The 13,391-nt window shown below is 40.6% G+C and overlaps 1 protein-coding gene across 3 annotated transcripts in view; it reads right to left on the bottom strand.

The window, feature by feature from the left end:
• Positions 1-12,615, bottom strand: part of LOC127436854 (potassium voltage-gated channel subfamily D member 2-like) — a 177,217-nt gene extending 164,602 nt beyond the window's left edge. For all 3 annotated transcript variants that reach the window (XM_051691303.1, XM_051691302.1, XM_051691301.1), the window contains exons 1-2: positions 12,129-12,615; positions 10,653-11,853 (exon numbers count right to left, since the gene is read on the bottom strand). In XM_051691303.1, coding sequence (XP_051547263.1) covers positions 10,653-11,764 — 1,112 coding nt within the window. In that variant the 5' untranslated portion in view covers positions 11,765-11,853; positions 12,129-12,615. The remainder of the gene's footprint in view (positions 1-10,652; positions 11,854-12,128) is intronic.
• Positions 12,616-13,391: the final 776 nt, after the last annotated feature.

Below are 13,391 nucleotides of genomic sequence, written 5' to 3'. Positions count from 1 at the left end.
CTGTGTTTTTTTAGAGCGAGCTGCATGGACACAAGGTGAACGAATGGCATGAGTTGAGGTGGAACTATCTGACTGTTTGAACAACAGCAAACAATGAGCGTATTAGGAAAGCTGTTTTGATTCCATTTGGTGGTGCTAGTGTCGCAGAAATTACATACTTCAGCTTTAATATATTTTTATGATCTTCAACCATTCCAATTTGATCAAACAGGAACTCAACAACTCGAACTACCAAATGTTCCGGTACCTTGAAAACGATTCCCCTTTGAATTACTGACAAGCGGCATCTCCCATCAGAGATCTTTGCATCAATTGAAATGTGTTTACCTTTTCCTATGACGTGACTAATAGCATGTTGCAGAAGCACCATCAGAGGCACGGGTTCGGGGTTTAGGGGTTTGGGTTAGGGGGCTAAGACTAAGGGTTGGGGTTTGGGAAAGGGGGCTGAGTTAATAAAATATGAATTCCCGTTGACTGTTTTACATAATTTACAACCAAAAACAACTCGCTTTACAGCTCGCTTTTGGAGCCACTCTGTGGACATTTCACTCGGAGACTAGAGCTCACACACTTCCGGTTTTGGCCACTGGGGGGCACAGACCGATTTCAGCTAAAGAACTTTAAACCTAGTGTTGCAGAATTCACAGATCAGTTTGCTCCCATGATGCCACTAAGCTCTCTTATTTTTCAACCCTTCCCCTTGTCTAATAGAGACCACAACAATCCAAATAATTCCCAATGGATAAAACCAAGACCCACTCTACAGTTCTTTTTTTTATATTGAATCTTCAGTTTCACCAAATTATGGGTGGTGAGTTTTATGTCGACTTTAAATAAAGCAAAGCAAACATAAAGGAATAAACGAAGAAAAATAGAGAAATAGAGAAAAGAGAGAAAAAAAATGGAGACAGTTGTGCTATATGGTGTGTAATGACCTATTAAAGTGCTTGTATTCCAACCATAGTATTAGTGCATGTCTGTGTGAGAGAAAAGGAGAGTCCAGTATTTTTCTGCCTGACTTGCAGTGTTACACTGTATCCTCCCACTGCTTCACTCCATTTGAGTCCAAATCCCAGCCAGCCTGCTTTATTCACACTGACAGTCAAAAGTGAACGCATGTGATCTGGACCGACTGCATGTACAGAACATTCAGAAAGAGTTTCCCTTTTTCAGTACAACTTGACAACACAATGAACAAACTGTAACACAAACCCATGCAGACAAGCAACATTTATACTATTTCAACTGTACATTTTCATGACTTATCCAAAAAAGATCAAGTCATTATTAAAAGGTCTGTAAAAATAAATGTTTTGCTAATGTATTCTGTGTGGTTACTAGGAAGCTGATTACTGGCCCAAGTCAAAAGAGCCCACATCCATGTATCTATGCTATTCTGGTCCCTAGATACATTATGGCTTGTGTCCCTCCTTCAGTTTTAAGTCTATGAGTCTGATGCCTACCTTAGCAAAAACCCAGTAAAAATTAAAGTTGTGCATGCTAATAATGCATGTGTATGAAATATTCATGCTCAAACAGGAATATTGTTTTTACATCATTATTTATTAACTCCCTTTTTAGTGCCAACCTACAAGGTCATTAAATCAACATCTGTGGCTAAAAGGAGTGAGAAACAAACACACACATACACACAGGTGCAGGGTACTGCAGGCTCATTGATTCTCACTTTGTCTTTCTCCTCTTTTTCTGCATGCTGTGTGAGCGCAGCTGTGAGCCGTTAAATGCTGATCTCAGATCACTGTTTGCAGGTCATCTCCTCTGTAGCTAGTGAGACTTGATCAATATTCACTGACAAAAAGCCAACTCCAGACTGACGGTTGTCTCCCTAGTTCTCTTTAAAGGGATAAATAATCTACATGTATAAGAATGACTATTCTGTCACTATTTACTCACTCTCATGTGGTTTCAAATTCATATGCTGTATCATAGAAATTTAAATGAACAGCCCTTTTCTATACAATGACAGTTCATAGTGGCAATGTCTTTCAAGCTCTAAAAAGGACAAAATAAATACATAAATAAAAAACATACGAGTACTTCATACAACAAAAATTTAAGTTGTTATTTACTGACAATCTTCTTCTCAGCCAAAGCTTTTGTCTAGCCCACATTTGCATCAAGAATCACAAGTGGCACTTTGGTCCCTACACATGCAAGACTAAATTCCATTTTGATGTCAAAGACATCAAAGATTATCAGTGAATAATGGTTTACATTTTGGTCTGTTGTTCACACAAAGACATAATATATCTTCCGAAGACTTGAAATATAGCGAGTTTCATGGAATACTTCTATGGTGCCTTTTTTTTTTTTTTTTTTTTTTTTTTTTGGAGCTCCACAGAAAAAGAAAATAAATAAATAAATAATAAAAAGGATGAGGGTTTGGAATAACATAAGAGTGAAAACTAATGAACTAATTTTCCTTCTTGGGTGAACTATCCATTTAAGTACCGTTCAAAGGTTCTGTAATGAAGAGATGTCTGTCTTGCTCCATCTTTCACAGGAGATCTCCATTGAAAGCTGAAATATATATTCACCACCACATTTCAGTCTATTTCTGCTATTTATGAACCTCTCATACAGTATTAGCAGACTTTAGCAAAACACCCAGTTCCCTTTTGAATTTCAGCCAACTCATTATTATTTCCTCCCAAAACACACACACACACACACACACACACACACACACACACACTCTGTCTCTCTTTCATCCAATGATTGTCAAGGTGTCTTCATTCACTTGAGGGGGGGGGTGGAAAGAAAGAAAGAAAGAAAGAGCAATGCATATGAATTCATGATTTCAATTCTAGCACAAAACACCTGGAGAAGATAGTTTATGAATCATAGAAATACAGAGAGAGAAAGAGCGAAATTGGTGGTGGAGAAGAAAAGAATCCCGTGTTTGTGGTTCTGATTGACAGATTATTAAAAAAGAGGTTTATCGTGCAAATGTGGGAGTATGTGTATCCCACAAGAGCTTTAAAAGGCACATTTAAGAAATTATTCTGGGCAGCAGAATGGTTTGTGGATTAAGATTTGCATCCTGGATTGGCTGAATTCAGACACTAATAAATGGAAATTGCAGTTCTTTCCCAAGTAAATCTGCAGTTTAAATACCTCACCTTCCAAGTGTACTACCATACAGAAGCTTGTCACCTGGCATACATTTAAAGACTCTCAGAGCCCCTTATTCATGAAACATGAGCAGAAGTAATTTCAGTGTAAATCTTTCATGTTTAATGAACAATTTACATAGAAATTCGTTCCACTCGTGTTTCATGAAATAGGCTGACAGTTTCTTGTTTTTGTTTTGCTGTTGAAGTTCACACTAATCCGTTGTCATTTCAACACTCATTGATTTCGCTATGTTTACAGAGAATACATAGAAAACGATGACGTTAGGAAACTGAAGACTGAGTTTTCAAACGAAAACAGATAAGTGTGGATGTGGTTTCAGTGTGAGAATCTGGAGGTGAATTTGTCTAAATTAGGACAAGATTTCATCCCAGCATCACAATCCTGGATCTCAAATCTAATCACCATGGGCACAAAATCTATACTTTTGAAGTTTCATATTTCACTCTTTCTCAGAGCCATAACTTCTGTAGTTCTGAAGTATTTAAAGGTAATCCTTGTGAACATGGGGGGTATTTTAATTTAGAATATTTTGAAGTGTGCAGAGACATTTGCATGAGTTTAAAGTACTTCAAATGCCACTACCATTACTGCTTCCCTTGTTGTTATTGTTTTTTAGTTTTTCTTTTTTTTTTTAGACAGGCCTGGTAAGAAATTAATTAATGTACCAAAATAAAAAAAAAATAAAAAAAATTTAAAAAAAAGGAAACACTTCCCTCCATTTCGTTCAAGTGTTTAAAGTCAGGCACCTGAGGAGTTCTTTCATTCAAGAAGCACATGTTCCACTATCATTTCACATTTTATGGCCAGTTCAACCATCATAGAGCAGCTAAATGTATGCAAACAAAGACAGAGAGAAAGCAGAAACAAAAAGGAGAAACCGCAGAATAAAAGAGGGGGCAGGGAAGAGATGACTTAAGTAAAAGGAAAGAACGAGCAATAAGGGAGAAAAAAGGATGGTAGGGAAGGAAGAAGGCACAGACAGAGGGAATGAGAGAGATGCTAGTCCAATTAGCCTCTCGGTGTGGAGTAATAGTGCGAGTATGAAATGAATGGATGAATAGTGTTAGCGCCTCTACAGCAAAACCACAGGGGTTATTCCACATGACAAAGAGCCTTTAATTACCTCATTCTGTGCTTTTTATTTCCCTGTTGCAGTGTAAATCTTTTAAATACAGCTTCTCTTTCATGCTCCTATTTGTGATATGAAACCTGTCATGTCCATCTTTAAAAAAAAAAAGAAAAAAAAAGAAAAAGAAAATAAAATTTATTTTCCCTCTGCAACCATTTTCTGAAATGGTTATTGCTTTGGTGGCATGTCATAAATCTGACCTCTGAGGGACATTGTGGGCAAACAATCAAATTACAAGCCAGAGGAGGTTCGTTGTGGTCAAAAGCACAACCTCAAACAGTGATTCCTCAGATTGACCCTTAAAGGGTGTAATCGGCACCACAAATTGGCTTGTTGGTAAAAATACGCATTAAAAGGATACAGTAGGTCACCCAAACATGACAATTCTGTTGTCATTTACTCACCCACATTCACTTTCAGATGCAATGAAACTGAAAAGTGATTAAGACCAACATACTGCCAAACATCTCATTTTGTGTTCCATGGAAGGAAGAAAGTCATACAGGTATGGTACACTTAATTGTGAGTTAATGATGACAGAATTGTCATTTTTGCACCAACAAAAAAACTCGGTTCGACCAGATGCGAGAATTTGAAAACATTACAACAGAAATACAGTAATATTACAGCATTTTTTAATATTAACTATAGCAATAATAATAATAGTAATGTAAAAAACGTAACATTAAATTATTTTATAATAATAATAATTATAATAATCATCATCATCATCATCATCAATGTTTTTCATTACTGTTTTCATACTGTGAAACTTGTGCAGCACTTTTGTTTTTTTGTTTTTTTACCAAAAACAACAGCATAAATGTTTTTTTTGTTTGTTTGTTTTTTGTTTTTTTTAATGAAAGGAATATAACAGGCTCAATTTTCTTTAATAAAAAGCAAATCTTACAGTGAGGCACTTCCAATGGAGGTGAATGGGGCCAATCCACAAATGTTAAAATAAACTGCTGTGCGATGAACATGCGCTACACGGACACCTTTCATGGTTGCGCTGAAAGCGTTTAGACGAGTTCCTAGGGGAAAATGGATAGGGGAAAATGGGGTGGTGGACACCGCAATCTGGGCCTCATGGGAGTTGTGGGCCTTTGGGCTTCAGCCCGTGTAAGCCCATGCATTAATGCGCACCTGGCCCCAAGTACATCTCACACACAGTGTGCATGATGCAAATTTTGTCATCAGCACACAATGCGCAGACTGTCCGCATGCAGCCTACTTTTCTACACGCATGGGTCGTCCGAGTCCATGTCCATGATGTCCACAAGACCAAAGGGTGTCCAATTTGTGATAATTGCTATATAATCCTCAATGCACCTTTTGGCCAAGCCGATTCCACAGTGGATGTCTTCCCGAAAGTCTATGCAGCATTACATCATCAAAGTCTGGACTCCTTGGAGGACCATAAGGGCTTCAGGCAGCATTTGGGTGCAGGCCTTTGTCACTCAGTAGTGTTTAGATGGACACACATGAGAGGATCAGGATCATCAATAATAAACCTGCATCATTGCATTTCTCCAGGGCCGTACTCTTACTGTGCAATGCCTGTTCAGGGTGTGCTAATGAGGGTAACCTTACACCGCTTTTAGTACGCTTTTAGAGATGCAATAATGAGTTCATTTCACATCTCATACCTCAACACAACCCTGTCTTCATGACCTCCCATGAAGCAACCTCTCACCCTGTTCTGAGTAAGACAGTTCAGTCCATTGAAAAGCACACCAAAGCCTCTTCGAATGCACTTTGAACTTGTGATCCTGTCCCCTTAGAGTAAATTAAGCCTATTGCTTAACCTACTGTGGCCACAATGAATTTCGTAGATTAATCTGCCAAATCCCCAAGGTAAACGTATCCTGGGGAAGGGAGATATAGCTTGCGGGCTTTGAAGCCTTTGGCCTTAAGTGACCTGATGAGAGGGGACTTTAATAGAGTGAACATGTTACTCCATAAATCTCTTTACAACCTCTTGGAAGAACTCTTTATGTGCCTTCATAACCCCGCAGGAGAGGAGGAGCAGCTAAAAAGGCAGAAAAGGGGTTGGAGGATGGGCAGAAAAGAAAGAAGTGAACATGGTTAAGTGCATCTCTGTGAAAAGAATGATGGGTATTGTAGAGGATCACAGGGCATTTCATTTACAAGACATTCTTGGTGTACCCAAGTGCGTTAATGCTGATGAATTTACCCCCCTTCACCTCTCTCTCTTTCCCATATCTGCATGTCTTCAGTTCTGACAGCTGCACACTTAATAGATCCCGTTTGACAGTGCATAAACCAATTAAAATGCTGCTGATTTCATTGGGCTGGGCAGAATCAGCCTATGCCAGAAAATGAGTCCATTAAAGAGGCGATAGGGGCCAGTGAAGCGGAGGCCATTCGTGCTGTGAACCAAAGTCACATCCCGTCCCTCTCCCTTCCTCCTCTTTGCATATACCCATTCAAGAACTCTGTGAAGTCTGGACATCAACACCGGATCACATACTTGTTGCAAATGACAGTATATGAATGAGTTTTAAATGGGTCATAGCATATAGAATCAATTTTTTAATTCCATAAGGTAAAAGATCTTGATGCACTATAAAAACACACTATCACTTTCAGAACTTAAAACTTTCTATCCTGTTGAAAAAACAAAACATTTATTAAAACGGAGTTGCCCTGCAACTTTGCGAAGTCACATACAATAGATATATGCATGAACAAATGACCGTCCACATATATATATATATATTTATGGGACTTCTTGACCTCTGTCAAAGAAAACTTTACTCCATTACTCAAGTAATATTACAGTTTTTAGTATATAATGTAAATATATACAGTACAGTATATGAACATTGCCAATGGAATTGTGTACATTCTGAAATCGTATACATTTTATAGCCATATGTTATATTAGGCGACTGCACTCAGAGAAAAAAAAATTGTGATATGATTCCCTTAACCAAAAAGAATGCAAGCAATTCACGTTTATCTCTGAAATCGGTGCAAGCGCTTTGCCAGATGAGTTCAGATCTTGGGGTATTACGCACTTCTGTTTCAATACTCCGGTGAGCATTGTGATATATTGTGGAGTAAATACCTCTAGCTGTTCTAAGTCAGGTTTAATAGAACATCACTTGCCTGCTCTTGCCATCACGATCTTATTCCAAATGGGGGATACGTGGCAAAACAGAGCACTGGTTATCTCACGCACATGGAGTAAAGCTCGTTGCATACTTTAGGCACAGCAAGAGATAAAAGAACCCACTTCATCTAGATCAAAACGAGACTTACAACAATAGCAGACCCTGGTGGGTATATCCATAACTTTGGGATTTTGTGCAGGGCTAAAGCCATTTAAGACACTCAGGTATCTTACATAGAGCTCCGCGAGATTGAGGCTATCTTTACGAGTAATTAAAATACTCAATCATTCACTCATGCGGACAGACTGAAGGTCCCAGAGGGCTGAATATAATCTAGTAGCAACCTTGACTTTCTCGCTGCTTTAATGTTGGCTTTTATCTCAGTGAAACCGCACTGATATTTGAAACGTTCATAAACTTCAATTGCACTTTGGAGCATGGGGCTTCATTACAAGTAATCTAAACTCAAAACCTGTTTCACATAATCTAAAGCAGCCACCTCATTAAAATCCCTCCCCTTGCTCCTCAAGCCACGGATCTATCCATGTCATCCACCTCCTCCAGTGTAGGAAATTAAGCATTAAAAAGTAATGCACACATTCAGAGAGCCAGGCTATGTTCAGTCAGAGCAAGTCCTTTAGCAATCTCTGGACTGGACACTCACTTCAGCCCTGCGAAAGGATGTGTGTGTGTTTAAGGAGAGTTGGGAAGGAAATGAGAATTCAGACATAACACAGAGTGATAGATTAACTCAAAGTGCAATAAGAAGATGAGATCTCAACACTAAAAGAGGCAAAGTTTCTCATTACTACACTGCCTCTTCAAGGAATAGTTCAGCCAAAAATGAAAATTCTGTCATCATTTACTTACCCACGTCATTCCAAGCCTGTATGACTTCTTTTCTTCCATGTAATACAAAAAATGGACGCATCCTGGCCACCTTTTTAATATAGTAAAAGTACAACACACAAGTTGTATGTACTTCCTTTATGGATATCCTTTGTCATTTTGGAGTTTGACAGATCTAGTCCCCATTCACTTTCATTAAACGAAAAAGAAATTCTGTAGATATTCTTATGTGAATATTTTTCAAATATTACTATTTTCTGTTCAATTGAAGAGAGAAAGCCATACAGGTTTGGAACAACATAAGGGAGAGTAAATGATGACACAGTTTCTATTTTTGGGTAAACTATTCCTTTAAAAGGGAGGGAAGACTGTGTGGCATCTGTTTTCATAGAGATCAAATTGTAATCAATAAAACATGAAATATTGTCAAGACACACCCCAATATCTAATTTCTCAGCCTCTGCTTTCGCTCATCAAAGGGTGAACTTAACTTTACCAGGTCAGATCTCTGCAGTAGTGCCTGCCCCCCACACCCTGCAAATTCCTCTTGATGGGCTCACTGAGGCAAAGCAATAAAATCTGAAATGAGGAACAGCATTCTTGCCTGCAGAGAGAGGAGACGGTTATATGGGCTGCATCACTGAAACCCTGCAGCTGCGGGTCTGTTTGGAAGACATAGTTCATAACCAGCTGGCTCTGACAAGTCATCATCTCACCCTAACACTCACTCACACATACCGCTCCCACCATTAAGACAGCGCTGAGCGTCAGACCATAATTTCATTTTCTTATTGATGTCATCCGATTTGTCAGGCGAGAAACGGTATGACTCAAATTGCTCGCAATAGAACAGGGCAATACATACTGATAGTAAACCCTCTCTCTTTTTTCACTCCTTCTGTCTCCAAACCTCATACTTTCTTTACAGGACAGTGTAGACCAGACAGGAAAGTAGAGGGAAAGAGAGGGGGAATGGGATCTGGGCATGGCACAGGTCAGATTCGAACCTGCAACCCAGTAAGCACAGCAACTCTTAAATATCTCAAGCATGTACAGTACATTTTCCACATTGCCATAGGCAAAACAAACAAACAAAAAAAAAAAAATATTAAAAGGAACAGTTCACCAAAAAATTTAAATGTTCTCACATTTTAGTCACCTTCAGAATTTAAGGGACTGACAGCCTCAATCACCGTTAACTTTCATTCCATATTTTTTCCCACAGAATGAAGGTGAATAGTGACAGAGTCTGCACAAAAACATTGTCTTTTGTGTCCCACATAAGGAAGAAAATCATGTGGGTGTGGAATGACATGAGGGTGAGTAAACAATGACAGAAGTTTTATATTGGGTGAAATATCCCTTTAATGGTTCAAGGAGAACATTACTCACACAGTGAACTTGGGTAAAACTAGTCCAAACTTAAATCTAAAAAACATTCTAAATCGAAAGCGAAATCAAATTTACTTCAGATCTGTAATGTACAGCCTATCAGCCAGGCAAAGGCATCAGATTGTCACTCGCAATGTGCGTTATGACACACACAGTAATGCACTTCAAAGGCGCGCCGATCAAAATGTATTGAATCATGCGGTTTGATTAATCCCTAAAAGAGTGACTCAGGACTGTGTCGGCCCGCCAGCAACCCCGCGACCGTTTCCAGAGCAGTGCAGAGCGCAGCCACGGGGCGACCGTCAGATGCAGCGGGCAGCTTCAGCACCATGGAGAGCGACTGTAGGAGGCTCGGAGACGCCACGCTGAGGCGTTGAGTGAATGGATTAATAAATGAATAACACATCAGTGGGGGTGTATTATTGTTATTGTCTTCAGTGCTTCATGTTAAAGAATCAGCCTTTTTGCCCCTGTCTCCCAGTGTGTCCAGTGACTGAACAGAAATCAAACACTACAACCTGTTAAAGTTCCTGCTGCTTGATGGCATTGTAAAAGATGTAAATTTACTTTTTGATTATGTCTGTGGATATGAATGTAGGGAGATAAAGAGAGGCCAAATGACAATTTCGTGGTTCCCAGAACGTTCTGGGAACTAATAACTAACGTTCCCAGAAAGCCAGGAAAGCTTTTTTTTTTTTTTTTTTTTTTTTTACGGGAATAGAATTTTTGTTTTAGGTAGTGCACAACCATACACAAACGTTAGGATAACTTTTTGTGTGTTTATTTCTTTGATTTATATTTATACACTTTTATTGATCTCTCCCTGCTCTTTATTTATGTTACCTTCAGCTCTCTATTTTCGGGATGCTTTGGTGTAAAATAATCTGCTTTAAAGCAATCTGGAGCAGTGCTGACAGGAGATCATGCGCACAAACAAACTAATTCAGAGGTTTGCGGATCATAGTGAAACAACAGCAACTCACCCCAGCGTTGTCATGGTGACGATGGTGTACCAGAAAGCCGCCGGTATGCTTGTGAACTTGCTGGCGGACGAGCCCTTTTCTGCGTAGAACATGACGGTGGCGAAGATGATGATGGCCATGGTGAGCGAGAAGAGCAGGAAGCCCAGCTCAGACGCGCAGCTCTTGAGCGTGTACCCGAGGATGCGCAGTCCCGCAGAGTGCCGCGAAAATTTGAAAATTCGAAAGACCCTGAAGACCCTGAGGGTGACGAAGGCCCCACTCACGTCCTCGTTGTCCGTCATGACCAGGCCGATGTAGTAAGGCATGATGGCCACCACGTCAATGATGCTCATGACGCTCTTGACGAACTTGTACCTGCTGGGCGCGGCAATCAGACGGAGCAGGTACTCAACTGTGAAGATCATGACGCAGGCCGTATCCAAACAGAAGAACGCGAGCGCGTAGCGCTCCCCGCACGAGATCTCTTTGACCCTGTCTGGCGCGTTACCGCACGGGACCGTCTCCACCACGTTGGCCATAACGGAGACGGCTATGAAAAAGCCCGTGACGTAATAGAACACCAACGCCATGGTGCTCGTGTGAGGGTTCTCAAAAGCGCGCCACATGGACTCGCGGAACGACATATCCGGCGGCACCAAATCCTTATTGCTTTCGTTTTCTTCATCGTCTTGAATTCTCTCAGCGTTCTCCCGCCTGCGATCTTTGTACTCCTCATAGCAACAATCACCAATTATCTCGGGAATTATGCCAAAGAAGGCCAGCTCTTCGTCATACGCGGAGATGCACTCGTGGCGAGGGTAGTGCAGCTTCCCGGTGCGGTAAAAGTTGAGGATGTGTCTGAAGATGTCCGGGTCGCGATCGAAAAAGTACTCGTTTGTCTCCTCGTGGTAAAAGAAGTCGCGCTCTGTGCTTCCCAGTAAGGTGTCGGGGTACCTCTCCAAAGTATTCTGCCAAGTTTGAAACTTTGTGCCGCTGACGTTCAAGATTATGAACCCGTCCTGACCTCGCCTCTTTTCCCGTGGTGGAGGCGGCATCGGCGTGCTCGCCACAGGTATCCATCCTATGGCCGCGGCGCGCGCGAATGGTAGCCACGCTGCGACTCCAGCTGCCATGCTGACCCAATGTGCGCGACCCGGTGCAACTGAAGCAGAGTCGGTGCTCCGTTTTGCGCTCACAGATCCGCCACTCAAGGGAAGGACATCTGGAGAGACACAATGCGCAGCCACTGGATGTAAAGTTCAAAGAAGACTACTGTTCACATGCAGCAGAAGATTGCATAATGATAGCTACCAGGCATTTTATTTTTCCAGATCAAAGCGTGATTGTATTCAAACGGCACGGTGGAATGATAGTGATTCTGAGCGCAGAAATGAATGGTGGTGTGTATGCGTAAAAGGAACGCCTTCTCATTCAAGCATGAATGCTTCAGGATGCATTGCTCAAAAAACAAAAAAAAAAAAAAAAAACAACACTTACCTCCTCATAAATACGTTTTGTTCAGAAGTGGAGGTTTTTGCATATATATATCACCAGTTAGTCCACTTTGGATTCCCTTTGTTTTTTTTTACCGCCGTCAAACACAAATAAGCACACAGTAGTATCTGAAATGCGTCTCCGTAGCTGGTGTAGAGCAAAAGCAACAAGTTTAGAAGTCAGGTAAAGGATTCAGGCACAACAGTCCGTCGCATTTGTCCAAGGCTATTTTATCAGCCCCAGCTTCTGTGTTTCACACTGGCGCTCTTGGAGAAAACTGCTACAGTAGTCCTTTCAGAAAAGCAAGACCACCCCTGCAAGTGTGCGTTCAGTAGTCTATTCAAAGCGCTGAAAAATAGCACTCTCCTATCTCTCTTTTTTTTTTTTTCCCCTTCCCCTAAATGTAATCCTTTTGCAGGGTCTAGCTGTAGCGTGAACTAAAAGTTCGCTCGAGTTCTAGTTAAACCAGCAACAAATGATTCCGTGGAAGTTGCTTCATCCGCTTCCGACAGAAATCTGTGAGTCTGCGGTGGAGTTCAAATTGCACTCTGCTCACGGCGCATTGGAGACGTGTCACGTGTTTCGGGCATCGGTTAACACAGCCTATAGTGGTACATAGTACACCATTCACACAGGCTGTATTACACTATTCGTACATTATGCGTAAATGTTTATTCATTGCATTTGATTAGGATATAAATGGAAAGGATATACAAACTATATCGCATTGCATAAAGGTATTCAATGGCTCTCTTTCTGAGTTATTATAAAAATTAAAAAAGAAAAAGAAAAAATAATTCAGTGAAACTCAGTGCTGAATGGTGGTGCGTAACCTGAGCTTAACGATTAAGAGAAAGTGTTGCGGATATTTCCATAGCTCAGGTTATCGATTTACTTTCACCATTGATACATGCACAGTGGCGATGCCACTAGATGGAGACAGTTTTCAGTTGAGGTGAGGGCAGCATAGAGAGAAATCTGTAAGAGCGGATGGGTCCAAGTCATTTGAAGCACTCTTGTTGCTCCAAAACACAATCAGAAAGCTTCAGATGATTTTTGTTGAAACTTTCTATTCATGCTGATGCATTTAAAACGTGTGTTATATTCAGTCATATAATGCAGATAGTGCCAGCTTTGATATCAGATCTGAAAATAGACGCCCAACTGTGACCTTCCATCAATTACATTTTATATTATTGTGCCAGGTTGCTACATTGCATGGTAACCGTAAACAGTCAGTTCAGCCTCCCTAAAGGCGAATGAACT

This window comes from Myxocyprinus asiaticus, chromosome 47, assembly GCF_019703515.2.
Source record: "Myxocyprinus asiaticus isolate MX2 ecotype Aquarium Trade chromosome 47, UBuf_Myxa_2, whole genome shotgun sequence".
NCBI lineage: Eukaryota > Metazoa > Chordata > Actinopteri > Cypriniformes > Catostomidae > Myxocyprinus > Myxocyprinus asiaticus.
This window is presented reverse-complemented; position numbering and strand designations above follow the sequence as displayed.